Below are 15,751 nucleotides of genomic sequence, written 5' to 3' on the forward strand. Positions count from 1 at the left end.
AATACAATTCCTGTAACCACATCTGGTCTTCTCAAACAATCAACAAAGACATATTGTTTCTAGCAATGACGTCATAATAAAGGACGTCACTTTTAATAATAAAGATGAGTTTATTTTCTTTGAATGTAGCACTGTTCCAACAGTTTTATAGACATTAGTGTTACTTTATGATCAAGTGAGTCTCAAAGACTGTAAATGACTCTCCAAACCGGAAGAGGGCCAATATGGATTTTGCAAGTGATGGCAGATAAAGCTCTCTGATTTGAGAATAGATGGGAAACCCATATATGCCCCAGGCAGCAATATGAATTACCCAATTCAGCTTTAATTACATATTCAAAACTCAATGTTTTCGAAATACAAATATATGATAAAACATTTTATTTATTATTTAAATTGTAGGAAATAAACATGTATGAAACATGTATTGTAAAATACATGCAGATTAGTATTGTAAGCTATAAAGACTGTCTCTTGAAAGTCTCACTACTTGTCCCTGTCAGGTTCAAAATGAAAATTCTCTTCTACCAATGATTCTGAAGTAGTGCAAGCTATGAGTGTAAAACATTCCAAAAAGATTTCCAGATATGCTATAGTGTTATCGTAATTTTCCTTTTTATCTTTCTTTTAGGATTACATAAAAACTGAGTTTTTAAGATGGCTGATCATGGGTATGATAGGTATATTAACTGGACTGGTTGCCTGTTTTATAGATGTGTGTGTCATACAGACAACACAATTAAAGTTTGAATATATTAAAGATTGTATCCTTACAGACATATCTAACATATTTTATTTTTTATGAAAATAATAGATACAAGTATATAAAATTATTACTACAGGTTAAATTTAGTGCAGTGATTGATGTTATAATGTCCTTGATAGAAAATAACAGTTGTTCTAAACTTCAATACTCTCAAAGGTCAAAATGTTCAGAAATAGTGCTGACATCTAAAGGGAAATTACATGTATAAAGAGTCAATAGAAAAAACGCTGTAAAAGTTTTATATGTATAACTGGCTTAACACACCAGGTTTTATGCCATATTAAGCATTTAGATAACTGTTGAATGAGTCATTATAGTATTCCATGGCTTGCAATAATGCTGCTTTTGTAGGGCTTATGCAATTTGATCTTATTTTCTTAACCTGAATAAAGTTCTCTATACTATAGTGTGACAGCCTTGATTGCAAAGTGTTGTGGTTTCAATCCCCAGTTAGGTCAAACAAGACTTGAAAAGTGATATTTGATGTGTCTCTGCTAAGTATGTGGCATTTAGGAGTAAGAGCAAAGTCTGGTTGGTTCAGACTCTTATCATCAGAATTAAGTTAGAAGTAGGGTGACATATCTTCCTGTGGACTGTTACCTTGTGAATTACCATGTTTAAAAATCAACTCAATGTGTTGGTTAAGTACAAAGCAGGGTTTATATTGAATATATTCATACCATGATAAATTGTTCTGGTCCTGTTTAGCATGTAATCCTACACTAACTTTATCTGATAATGTATTCTGCACATTTACCCAAATCTTCCTTTACCTTATAGACTACCCACATCTTAATAGGATCTTACAAGACTTAGTTAAGTTAATTTGTAGATAAGTGATCATAAGGTAGTTCTGTATCATCACACAAAAATGAAATATTTCCAAGATACATTGAGGTAATAACTTTATAAATGGAATACCCAAAAATTACTTTGACATCTTCACATTCATAAAATTTCCTTAATTTGAACTAAGACATAGCTACTTGTTTAGAATCATTCTGTTTAGAGGTACCTTTGCTGATTTGGATATGTTGTAATGCATTTCTTATATTGATTGGTTCCTTCCTGACTGCCAAATTTGCTGTAAGTAGCTTACAAATCATTATAAAAGTAAACCTAGTGTTCGCAAACACCAAAGTCATACTGTACTGTTATAAAAGATCATAAAGTTACAAACACTATAGTAAAACTAGAATTATTTCAAGGACAAATATCAAGGTTTAACAGTAAATCTGAAGGTTTAGCAGTGAATCTAAATCATTTCTAGGACAAATATCAATGTTTCTTTATATTGTTAATAGACTCGAGGAAGTCAGTTATGTAGCCAACTGACTGTTTACAAAGACAGCTGTACTTAAACCTATGATTACATTGCTGCTTCAAATTGAAGCTGAAAGCAAAATTAAATTGGTTTGTTGCAAGAAAACAATTTTACTTTAGAAGAATGTTAATTAAAAATGGTTCCCAAAATTATAAATTGTTGGCTGTAAATTAAGAGATAATTTATGGCAGCCTTAGATTTGTTTTCATTTAACCATGTGTTGGGAATTTATATTCAATTATTTTATCCTGAGTGATAGCTACGGCTGCCATGAATTATTTCGATTCTTATACGACAAATACAGTAATTTTGTCAACCGTGAAAGCTCTATACCCACCATACTGTTTTAGCAGTTCTGTTTTCCCCATATAATAATATTAATAATACTATATTATTTAATAATAAATAAAAAAACTCACATTTTACACCTAAAAATGTTCTTGTTATCTAATTTTATTACATTCTTAAGTGTACAAGAAACCTGAAAACGCCCGGTGTTAAGATTTGACACCAGAAGCATATATATGACGTCACCTTGTTTAGTTTCCTTAAGGCAATAGCATCATTGCGCGGAATTTTCTTTTTATGACATTTTACAGCAAAATAATAACTGAAATGGACTGATTTTTGTATATTTTTTTTGCATTAGAATAGAGATAACCAATTGTATTTGAAGCTTGGTCTAAGTAAAACATGGGTTTTACTGTCACATATTAAGTTTACCTGGTCGTATAAATGAGGTTGGCGTAACGCAGAACAGCCAATTTTGTGTTATAATGCGTTTGCGCTAAAGGTAGATATACTATGATTATACTGGTAGACGATATATAGATCGTCATATTAAAATCCATTGCAATTTTTTTCACCAATTTAAATGAATTTTGAAAATTAAGGCTCAGCCAGTTTAAAAAATGATTTATATTTATTTGTTTATAGCCGGTGGCCTCTGGTAGTGGAATCCCACAGATAAAATGTTTCTTGAATGGTGTAAAAGTTCCACATGTGGTCAGACTGAAGACAATTGTTATTAAAATTGTAGGAGTAATATGTGCCGTGTCTGGTGGACTCATTGTAGGAAAGGTCAGTATTTATATTTCAGAGTTAATTAAAAAAGATTATAATATAGAAGTACAAAGAATAGATGTAAATTATACAAACATGCACACAGTATATATCTAGAAAAATTTAACTAATCTGCACCATAAATAATTCTCATATGATTCTTGAAAGGATCACTACTTTTGAAAATAAATAAATACCCTATGTTCTACTTCACTATGCTCATACGTACATAGTCTTAATAATGTGTAAATAAAAGAAAAAGAAATGTTGCGAAAAAAATCGCACTGATCAGTTTAATAATAAATGATGAAAATATGTAAACTGTAAAGCATGGTCTCCAAAACTAATAAATGGTCGGAGGTCTACATATATAAAAATCTTCAATTTGAAAAAGATAATTCTAGGAATTCACACATTATGAATGCATGTCGATTCTGATCAGTGAATTTTTCTCAACAAAGAATGTTGCAAAAATCAAAGAATTTATATGCAAGAAAACCGAATTACTCATTGTGCATGCAATTTATTCGCCACAATAAAAAAATGAATGTATGTTCTACTTCACTATGCCCATATAAACATAAAAATTGTCTTAATAATGTGTAAATAAAACAAAAAGAAAAGAGGCATGAGAAATTGCACTGATCAGTAAGGACATAAACAAAGGAAGGAAGGATCTTTCTAAATCTACAAAATTATAATGACAATTTTTAACGGTTAGCTTATGCTTATCAATAGACTGAAATAAGACAAGCTTTAAAGATGAATTTGTCGCTTCCAAAGGGAAAACTTGCAACACGAACATACTTTTGAAGCATAAAAACTGGACAAAGATCTGTGTTTGTTCTAGAAATTAATGTAATGTTACCCTGTAGATATCTACCGTCTTACTTTGTTGATTTGTAGATAAGAATCTGGGAAAGTTAAATCAGAAGGCTGAATGTGTGCTAACTCATTGTATCTTAAAAAACCTACAAAACCTATCGGAATCATAGTACAAATCCTGAACCCTGGTAAATTGTTGTTTTTGTTGCATTTGGCAAATTATGATACTCTAAAATCGTAGGAGTAATGTGTTCTTTTTCTATTCAAAGGCCTAGATTACAATCTTTTGCCACCTTCTAGTACCATATCTAGTAATTGTCATTTAACATGCTGCGTTATGAATTGAGATTTTGCTCCCACTTGATTGAATAAAATACTGTGCTTGAAACGGAAGCAGAAACTCCAGACTGAATAATATACGGGGGTAGTTAAGATACATAGTAACAGTACAAACGGAGGTAGGCAAAAACGGTAAATTGTACTTTAAGCACCAATATTTGAATCTTTTCAAGTATCTGTTACATTTCTTGACAGTATTTTGCTTTTTGAAGCACAAACTACTGAAGAAAATGAAAATGTTAGAGCCTTCAAGTCAGGATTTGAAAATTGCTTCAAGGATTCCTAAGGTGAATGTTTGAATCTAACTGAAAAATAAATTTAAATAAAATTAATTATATAGCCAATGAATTAAATCAGAGAAAAATAAAAGACCACTAGAAATCTGATAGCAAACAGGATATATCTTTCAAAAAAATGACAGTAATCACGATAAAATAAAATCTCCAGTTTGATATATACTAAACAAAACTTAATATATTTAAATAATAATAAAAACAAAATCCAACTAAATCATAAGTGTGAGAGGGCCCAAATAAGACTTGTGGTTGTAAAATACATCAAAAACATAACCAAACATAACAGTGCCCATCTGTCATGTGTACAAAAGAACCCAAACAGGACTTCCCCTGCAAAATGTTGATGAATTGTTCATGAATGATAATGAATGAGTCATGAACATAATTCATGAATCATTCATAAAAGATGCTTGAACTGTTAATGATCAATTCAGGAATAGCAAATAGACAAGACTGATCATGAGCTAGTGAATGATGAATTATTCATGAACAAAACTCTTTTGTTCATAAAAATTCATGAACTATTTGGCATATATAAATAGGATTTAAACATTTAATGCCATAAAAGATGTCTGAATTTCTTCTAATATGACATTATTACCATTCAGGCAATAACAAAATCAAAATTATGGGTAAGATATTTGTTGATTGTAAAACATTTAGCCTGGCAACTTCAATACAACTTTTGAACCCTGAATATTCATGGTTGAACATGTCTCAAACAGTAAACTAAACCCATAAAGTGAATTCTTAAACTTAATGTGTCAGACAACTTGTTCTGCATATAACACTGTACAGTTATCCAGACAGATCTGAACAAATGTAGTTTCTCCCTGCAAGAACAAAACAAAAAAACATTCCACAAAGAATCAATAGTTCCTGATACGTTGTAAAAGTAAACAGATTTTAAAAATTGATAAATTTTATTTATGGTATCAAACATAGTATCTTGTTTCTCTCCATCAAGGCTTGGATACACTTTTCCAAATACTGAATTGCTATTGCCGGAGAGTCTTTATCAAAAAAAAATTAAGGGTTTTTTTAGACCTTCAATTTGTTCCCCGTTGAAATTAGATTGTCTTTCATTAGCGTTGTACCTTAATTTAAGAGTCTGTTTTACCAGAGGAATATTTTCAGCTTCTTTAGCTTCGGTTCTTGTGTTTATCTCCTTGAGAGCTCTTCCTTATGCCTTTTTAATGTCAAATATAGGCTCTGGCTGAACAGCACTAATACTTCCTCAGGTGAAAAATCGAGTAGACCCTTTATGTTCTTCACTGCTTTCAATTCATATAGGTGATTCTTGTTCACTCATTTTTACAAATGTGTTGATTCTGATCAGTGAATTTTTCTAGATGAAAGAATGGCTCGAAAAATTGAAAATTGATAGATTTATATGTGAGAAATCCAAATTACTCAAGGCGTATGAAAATATTTATACACCACATTCCTTAAGCAATTTCTTGATAGTTATATTACTTGTTTCATATACAAATCTCTTATGTAAGATACAAACATAGATAGTTGAAAGTATGTACAATATTTAAACACTTATTAGTGTAAAGTTTTGCAATGTTTTTATTATTGGGAAGAATTTTAGGGGATAGGTTTCAAAATACTAAAAACTCACATTTTAAGATTTAAAAGCATTATTTGTAGCAGCATTTTCTGAAATCGCAAAAATAAATCTACCGGTGTTGTCAATTGCAGTAATAAATGCACACACAAATTTCTGAATTTACAGTAATTACAAAATATTTTTCACATTGTTTGTTTATTTTATTTTATGTTTTCATATTTTTACAGGAAGGACCAATGATTCATTCTGGAGCAGTGATAGCTGCTGGTATTTCTCAGGGCAAATCCAGTACATTCCTCTTTGATTTTAAGGTTTGAAATTTTTGGGTGTATTTTACATGATGCAGAACTAAAAAGTGTTAAACTTCAATCCATTGGGTTGTTTCAGAGCAGTCATAAACTAAAAAAGGTTGTTGTAGGTTGATGAAAAATGAACATATCCCACAAACAATTTTTATCTCTCATCAGTGTCTAGAATTTATTTTCTTTTATACCTTACATTGGTCCCCCAAATTAAGTGCTGTATATTACACAACACAAGAATATTTAAAAAAGCTTTAATTTAATTTAAAATGGAATCAGTGATTTTTTTGTAGTCTTTACCATCTTCTCTTACTGTGTACAGTTTCTCTATATATTATAGTTTTCAAGATAATTGCAAAAGGGACTAAAATCATCATTTAGCGGCAGAAACTCCTTTGACAAGTCAATCCTCAAACCCATCTATGCTCCCCTATTTGGTTGATGTTGCCTTGCTGCTAATTTGTCCAGCTAACAGTTTCTCTGTATCTAATAAAGTTCTTAAATGGGCATTAGCTGCCATTAAGACAAGAAATTAAAATATGATGTTTTTTGTTTTCAAACAGTTATAAAAGCGGAATAATGAAATAATATTTCACTATTAGCAGTGAGTTTGGTTCAATTTGATGAGACTAAGATCGAAAACATCAGAAACGTTTTATTTACTTGCAAGTCAATGATTCAAGCTCAGTTGAACCTGTATTCATGTAACTCTAACTTGACCTTTAGCTGAAGATGGGTTATGCATGCCCTAAGCGTGTTTAGTTATTGAAAAGAAAAGAATGTCAGCATTGAAAAGTCAAACAAGGGAACCACTATAAAAAAAGATTTCTTTGATAAATTTGGTCCACCAGAAATCATTCATATCCAGGTAAAACCATGATTTACTTTTTTTAAATCTATGACATAAAATCAAACAAATCTAGAAAAATTGTAATTATACAACTCCACGTGCTTCTCAGTCTATTTACATTTTTGCTTATGTTTATATCGGGTTGAATGACTATCTGCAGTCTTCGGAGGTAATCTCGATTGTTAATTTGATTTCACTAAACAGATTTTTTATTTTTCCTATTCTGTCATACACAAATATACTAAGCTTAAACATTTACATTTCAGATATTTGAAATGTTTAGATCTGACCATGAAAAGAGAGATTTTGTGTCAGGGGGTGCTGCGGCAGGTGTATCTGCTGCCTTTGGAGCTCCAGTTGGAGGTGTTTTGTTTAGCTTGGAGGAAGGGGCCAGTTTCTGGAATCAAGCTTTGACCTGGAGAATTGTATGTTTGAGCACTTGAATTATAAGTTACCTTATAAATTATGGAAAAAGAACACAAAATATAATTTAGACAATCTTTATTTTAGTTATATACCTAGACATTACTGAGGTTTATTGAAAATAATGATATAGGATAAGTATATAAAAAAGTATCACCAAAAAAAAACTCAAAGACACACAATCCTTATACACACTTGACAAAACCCAAATCAAAGGAATATCACTTCTATTGCTCTTCTTTGTCTCAAAGTCAATCCAAAAATTAGCAATTTTTAATGTACATTTTACTACTATTTACCGTCAAATCCACAGTTGACATGTCTTAACTAAGGAGTGACCAACCATGTTGACTTGCTGAAACCAATAAATGTGTGAATATTGCAATAGAAAAGAAAATGAAATAAAACCTTTCTTAGAACTCCATTTTAAATAGATATGTGAACTAGTACACATTTTTGTTTAGGGGCCAGCTGAAGCCCGCCTCCGGGTACAGGATTTTCTAGCTGTGTTGAAGACCCATTGGTGGCCTTGGGCTGTTTTCTGCTCTTTGTTCGGGTTGTTGTCTCTTTGACACATTCCCCATTTCCATTCTCAATTTTATTATCCAAAACTAGAATCTTTCAAGTAGCAGAATAACCTTCAGCTTGAGAGTTTTTAGTAGTTTGACTAAAATTAAATTCTGCGAAATTCCATGAATTATCTTGGGGCATTTTAAACATGACATTAATGCGCCAAGATTATTCAAGGAATTCTGTAGAATTTTATTTTATTGTTACTTTAAACATTTTTTCAAGCTCTAATGTATCCATTCTTTATGTTATGGATTAAAATAGGAATAATAGTTCTGTAGGTTTTAAAACAGCAAAATTGACACATGTGATTGCACATAGGTTATGATGCTAGTTGATTGTCGAGGAGGATAAACTGTAACAGCCATTAATATGTACATCTTTGAGTCTGTGCTAAGTATAGATATATCAAAAATTTTATTTGCCAATTCCTTAATTGACCCAGTAATTAAAATTCCATTTGAACAAGTTATTTTTCTTAGGAAGGACATAAAATTTCATTGACATTGAAGAGCTAGCGCAAAAAGCAAGTTTATCTGTGTGTAATGTGTGTAATCTTTTAAGTTTTTGATTTAAAATATTTTAATTATACTTTATCTTTTAAGCTTACAAGTTTTGATGTAAATGGTTATTATGCCCCCACCGTAGCAGAGGGGGCATTAAGTTTTACCCCTGTACGTCCGTACGTCCCTCCGTCAGTACATCCCAAAATTGGTTTCCGTTCTCTAACTTTAGTTTGCCTCAACCAAATGTTATGAAACTTATACACAATGCTTATTACCACAAAACACAAATCATGTTTGAATTTTGGTGGCGACACTTTTTGCGTTCTAAAGTTATGCCCCTTTACAAATGGAAAAATTGCTAAATTTTTCGTTTCCGTTCTCTTAACTTAAGTTTGCCTCAACTAAATGTTTGGGGCAAAAAACAAGCATTTTTCTAGTTTCAGGACAATAACTTTTGTGTAAGTGTATGGATCTTTATGAAATTGTACTACAAGGTTCCATATCACAAAAGGAAAGCTGGGTTTGAGTTTGGGGGTAATTGCCCTAAACGTTTGGGAATTTGGGGCCAAAAAGGGGCCTTAAAACAAGCATTTTTCTAGTTTCCAGACAATAACTTGTGTTCAAGTGTATGGATCTCTTTGAAATTGTACTGCAAGGTACCATACCACAAAGGAAAGGCTGGGATTGAGTTTGGGGGTGATGAATCATAAGGGGGTTCAAAAAATTTAGGGGAGGGATTTTTTTTTTCCTTAAAATTTTCACATTTTAAATTGGTTATTTCTGATTTATATATAAAAGCAAATAATAATGATATGGTTTGAATAGGTAAATTAAAAAATTTTAAGTTCTTAGACCACATTCATTCTGTGTCAGAAACCTATGATGTGTCAAATATTTAATCACAATCAAAATTCAGTGCTGTATCAAGCTTGAATGTTGTGTCCATACTTGCCCCAACTGTTCAGGGTTCGACCTCTGCTGTCGTATCAAGCTGCGCCCAGCGGAGCATTTTATTAAATTGTGTAATAACAGAATAAAATTTGTAATTGGTAAATAGACGATTGAAGGAAACAACCTACAAAATGATGAATATTAATATATTTTCAGTTTTTTGCTTCCATGTTGTCAACATTTACATTAAACGTTGTACAGAGTTTTGTGAAGGGACATCCATTAGACCTGTCTTCTCCTGGTCTCTTCAATTTTGGAAAATTTGAGGTGAGTTCAGTAGCCATCAGATTCAGTATAAACTTTCTATTAATCAAAGCTTCATGTAGTGTACCACCAAAATGTTGTTGTCAAATTAGTACTTTATTTTTTATTAATCAATTTACACACAAAATTTGATTTTGACGTCCAGGAAACCCTGACTCTGACACATGGTTAGTTTAATTCTCAGATTTCAAAAAGGATATGGTACTTTTCAGTTAAAAGGGCACTAAAGTATGTAATTGCCACTAGAAAGACCACACAACCATGAAATTGGCCTATAGAATGACATTTACACCTGAAACAGCTTGAAGAAGAAACAAAACTATAGCTTATATACATACCGGTAATGAAGACCTACAAATGTCTGTAGACCACTATTTCCAAAATGATTCTTTATGCAGGCCTTGTCTGCCAAATTTCATGAATGTCTGCCTGAAATCTGGTTTCAAACAAGTCACTAAATGTAACATATACACAAGTGTGTAGTTATGCACCAATACTAAACCTTAATAATCCTTTTTAAAGCTTTCCAAATAAAAAAAAAAGTTGTATATGTTATCTTTGTCTCAAGTTACATGAAGAATGTGAAAAGAACAAATTAATTTTTAGGATGCTTGACAAAAATGTTCATGAATATTATTGAAAAGATCATGTGGTGGTCCCTTTGTAAAAAAATTTGAGCATGATGACTAAAGACAGAAATTTACAAATGATATAATTCTTATATGATTTGCATATCTACAAATAATCTAATTAGATTGGCGCATTCAATTTTTTTCCTTGGTTTACACTTTGATAAACAATGTTGTCTTTTGTAATCTATGTAAACACTATGTCAATTTAACTGTGATATATTCATGCATGATATGGAATGAATGGAATTCATGGGTTCCAAAAAGGTTGAAAGAAAAAATAGTCAAATGTTAGGTTGAGAAATATAAGGATTAAACACCAATTTTTTGAGGTTATTGATGTGTAATCTGGGCCACTGACTCACAAACTGAACTGATATAAAAATAAGGAGATGTGTTTATGATTGCCAATCAGACAACTATCCACTACAGTTCAAATGAAGTGGATGTAAGCAATTATAAGCAACCACACAGCCTTCAACAATGAGAAAAACCCATACTGTATAGTCGTCTATAAAAGGCCCCAACATGAAAAATATGAAACAGTTCAATTGAGAAAACTTATATTCATTTTGTGAGTTAATCGGCCCAGTAACATATTGATAACCCTGAGAAAAATGTGTTAAATACTGCATTAAATAAAAAATAGTTTGTAGCAGTTTTACTTCCTTGAATTAATTTTTTTCTCCTTTCACATCATTTTATATTTAAAATAGTTGTATACCAGTAGAAATGTCACTTTTTATAAAATTGTTATTTCTTTGAATATGACAGATACTTTTTTTCATTTATTAGTAAGTATATTAGTTTGTACTAATAATAATGAATTGGAGTGCATAACACATTGATGTATTTACATCTGTGTATATATAATTACTGATTTATGTCATTTTGAAAGTTGGTAAAAAAGAAACTATTGTGTGTGTTTTAGTCTATGTTTTATAATGTGTTGTAAAATTGGTGTGCCATAAAATTCAGAGATACAAGTTTTTAAATTTAAATATTAAATGAAAAAACTATTCTGGATCTAAAGGTAATTTTTGAAGGTCAATAAATTTAGTGAAAAATCAGTAGCTTTTATGTATTTTGAATTTATGTTACATTTACTGTTTTTTAATGTCCGTTCAACACATATTCTATAAACATTTGTTTGAAAAAGAGGGAAGAGGGACTCAAAACCACATGCGATGCAAATCTAATTAGAACTTTAAGAATTTGCTCTCTGAAATTTATTTGAATCACCACTGCTTCTTCATACTGGTGATTAATTTTAAGAACCTTCCAAGTTTTTCTACATTTATCATTGAATAAATGATTCATTTTTTTTGGTTATATGTAAAAAGGCAACATTATAGTTTTGTTTTTCGTTTTATTATATATATGTATATATATAAGTGCCTATAAATAGCAGCACATGACATACAAATCTATGGGAGTGTGGATTAATCAGTACAGAGAACCTGATGGTCTTAACGAAAAAGATGAGAAAAGATACAGGAAAGATAAAGAATAATTTAGTACACAGCATCGTCCTTTTTATCCTGTAATATTGGCCAATGGACGTTGCTAACTTCAACTACCAATTTTGTAAAAATCTTGAACTTCATCCAAATTATGTATTAGTTTCAAGGCAGATAAATTCAAGTGCAACATATACATTGAGCTGCAAAAGTTTCTTATCATCTACATCCGATTTCACCTGGATAGATGCACGCTTGATAAAGCTAGTTAGTCTAGCGAAATATTGCATTTATTTTCATCATTTTGTAAATATTTTAAACATTCTTATATTTACATACTAAATAGTGTGTTAAAATTACATTGTTAGGCAATCTATGTATATATATATATATATATATTGTGTTCTGGTAACAAATGAAGGGTCTGAAATATAATTTTTGTAGCTAAAGATGTGTTATATATAATTTACCTTTAAGTAAGTAACCTTCTTTTGGAGGTTCAGTGATAAGAGTAATTATTCTATTTTTAATTATTTGTAGACAACAACCTATGGAGGATTAGAAATACCAATATTTATTTTAATGGGTATTGTAGGTGAGTTTATAATTTCTTTATATAATGGCTAATCCAAGAATTCAAATATAGAAAAATGTTCAACGAGTGACAGAACAACACATCAATTCACATTGCATGTAGTGCTTGAGTTAATAATCAGTACTGTTCGGTCACGAGTTGAATATTTTTATTTATTCCATATTGATGAAATTTCAGTAGGTTTTTCTTTATGAATGGGATTTTGAATAAATAAGCATATTCACCTGGGGAAAAGTATATTCACCGCGCAAAACGTCGCATGCTTTTACCTGTATAATAACGATACAATGTTTGACGTTTAGTTGGTTTTGGTAAATCACTGTTATTTTATACATATTTTTCTCTCCCGGAACATGGAATAAAACAATTACTGTCTTTTGTTTTGGTAAATATGTGGTTTAATTGACTTTTGAAAAACCTAGTGATATTCACTTCGGCCGTTGGCCTCAGTTAATATCAGTTTTTCAAAAGTCAATAAACCACACATTTACCTCATCAAAAGACAGTAATTGTATAATATTTTAATTCTTGGATTAGTTATTCTTTTTATTACATTGGCCATGGACTTTTGAATGCAAATAAAGAAGAAAATAAAAGGAAACATATCTTTTTCTACGCATTCTCAGTTGTTTGGATGCAACGTCATCTACAACGTCTTGACATCAGAGGAGTGAAATTATCGGATTTATTTATTTATCACATTAATTCATTGCAACCTATATAATAAATGAATATAACATTAAAGTATAAAAAAAGATGTAGTTGCAGAATAGTTTTGATAAAAATATTCTCATATTTGCTGAATATTTTGCATACAATGTTTTATCATCAAACTGGATCCATCCATCCTGGAACTGACAAGATCATTGTGTACGTTTAACATTTTTCATGTATCGGTCTGTAATCTTATTTATGTACATAATTCAACCGTACAAAATATATATTATTTTTCTCATTTATCCCATTTATCCCATTATGGAAATTATCCCCATACAGATATTCATCATTTTGGTCAACATACTTTCCTAGATTTTATGCCCAACAAACATCATCTAAAACCAAATGCTTCAATGGAATGATGATGCTTGGAATCAAGCATATTGATCAATATCACTTCAACCTATGGCTGATAGGTCTTGACTTGCTCTGACCATTTGCAAAATGGAGAGATTCTGATCTCCTTGTTTGTGATACAGTTTGTGAGTTATTCAATGAATATCAGCAGTTTAAGATGGGTGCTCTAGTTTCTCCAACAATAAAGTATATGCTAGAAAATTTTTCTTTCTGAATCTATAGAATTGTGAGTTATTTCATAGCCTATCAAATAAAATAAGGCTATCCATTGAGTTGATACTAATTGTTTTGGATTTTGTTAACAAACAACAATGTTTTGAAAATATTACATATAGGACAATGAATTGTATGAATGATAGAAAGTGATGTTAAACCCTATCAAACAAACACAAGTCATGTGATAACTATGAATTACTCTGATTATCTGATCGCTCAGTACTACAAATGTATTATAAATGGCAGTTATTGTTTTTTAGGTGGACTTCTTGGTGCTTTATTTAACCATATTAACTGCAAACTGACCATTTTTAGAAGAAAGTAAGTATAAGGGTATGCTGTAAATATTTCTGTACCTTTGACTTTACCCAAAACTTCTGATTTTTTTATATATATATATATATATATATCAGTTTTCTTGAAGAAGTGGTATTTTTACCAGGCTGAATTGTTATTGAAGCAAACTTAAATACGATACATATCGAGTAAAAGTAAGTTGGCTTATAAGTCGGTTGACCTTTTTAGTTTCAAAATTTAGGGATTCAGTCATGACCCTCATATAAGAAGTTTATTTTTGGCATTTGTCCAAGTGTGTGTGTTTTCAGTACAGCAAGCAGATACTGATCGTTGGTTAATCACATGACAAGCAATGAAATTATAACAAGTTTGTGCGTCATGCATGCAAATATTTAAAATGAAATTATGAATGATGCATTTTGATTTTCATCATAATATAGTTTGCTCTACTCTTAAATGATGCTATCACTGTTCTTAACAATAAAGATATACTTCTCTTCTTTCCCATTTTATTTTATGTTTAATTTGCCTTGTGGTGTTGTTAACGTAATACATCAATGATTTTGTAGAGTATGACTGAATCCCATATCTACTATAAATTAAAATATAAACCATCACTAACCAAAATATTTTACAAATAACTTCAGTTGATTTACAAGTAAACTTCATGGAACTTTCTTATTGTGATGAAATCATTGAATGCTAATTATATAGTTCATGATCATAAACAACACTTTACAGTCTACTTTACACCTATTACTAATAAATTTACTTTACACCTATTACTAATAAATTTACTTTACACCTATTACTAATAAATTTACTTTACACCTATTACTAATATATTTACTTTACATCTATTACTAATAAATTTACTTTACACCTATTACTAATAAATTTACTTTACACCTATTACTAATAAATTTCACAACTTAATTGATAACAACGATTTGTCACTTGATTAGGGGTATTCAATGGATGATTTGGGGTTGTCAGTTATAAACAATAAATTTCTTTACCTGACCCATTTTGATCACCACTGTACTTATTATTTTGGTTAAGCATAATTCATCTTGCAATTAGTTTGTTTTTGTCTAGCTTCAATGAAATTCGAAAAAAGTGAGAGTTTTGAGTGCTGTTTCTGACAGCAGCAGTGTCAGCAATGTATTAGTTTGTGATAAGGTCAGTTTATGGGGAACCACTAGTAGTAGGTCAATTATATTTGGTATGTAGCTGTAATAGCATTGGGACATCTCATTTCCATGGAAATTTTTTTGCTCTGCCCCTCAGTGCCTTTGAAACTTTTGCTTAGTTAACATGTACATGTATTAGTTTGTGATTAGGTCAGATAGAGGATAACCACTACTGGTAGGTCATTGATATTTGGTTTGCAGATTTATTAGCATTGGCACATCTCATTTCCATA

At 30.6% G+C, this 15,751-nt stretch overlaps 1 protein-coding gene across 2 annotated transcripts in view; it reads left to right on the forward strand.

Annotated features, from left to right (window-relative positions):
• Positions 1-15,751, forward strand: part of LOC127709701 (H(+)/Cl(-) exchange transporter 7-like) — a 64,239-nt gene that overhangs the window by 7,496 nt on the left and 40,992 nt on the right. For both annotated transcript variants that reach the window (XM_052215349.1, XM_052215348.1), the window contains exons 4-11: positions 632-764; positions 1,743-1,852; positions 3,027-3,170; positions 6,416-6,499; positions 7,607-7,765; positions 9,947-10,057; positions 12,684-12,738; positions 14,289-14,349. In XM_052215349.1, the coding sequence (XP_052071309.1) occupies positions 632-764; positions 1,743-1,852; positions 3,027-3,170; positions 6,416-6,499; positions 7,607-7,765; positions 9,947-10,057; positions 12,684-12,738; positions 14,289-14,349 (857 nt within the window). The remainder of the gene's footprint in view (positions 1-631; positions 765-1,742; positions 1,853-3,026; positions 3,171-6,415; positions 6,500-7,606; positions 7,766-9,946; positions 10,058-12,683; positions 12,739-14,288; positions 14,350-15,751) is intronic.

This window comes from Mytilus californianus, unplaced genomic scaffold (genome assembly GCF_021869535.1).
Source record: "Mytilus californianus isolate M0D057914Y unplaced genomic scaffold, xbMytCali1.0.p SCAF_7, whole genome shotgun sequence".
In the NCBI taxonomy this organism is placed as follows: Eukaryota; Metazoa; Mollusca; class Bivalvia; order Mytilida; family Mytilidae; genus Mytilus; species Mytilus californianus.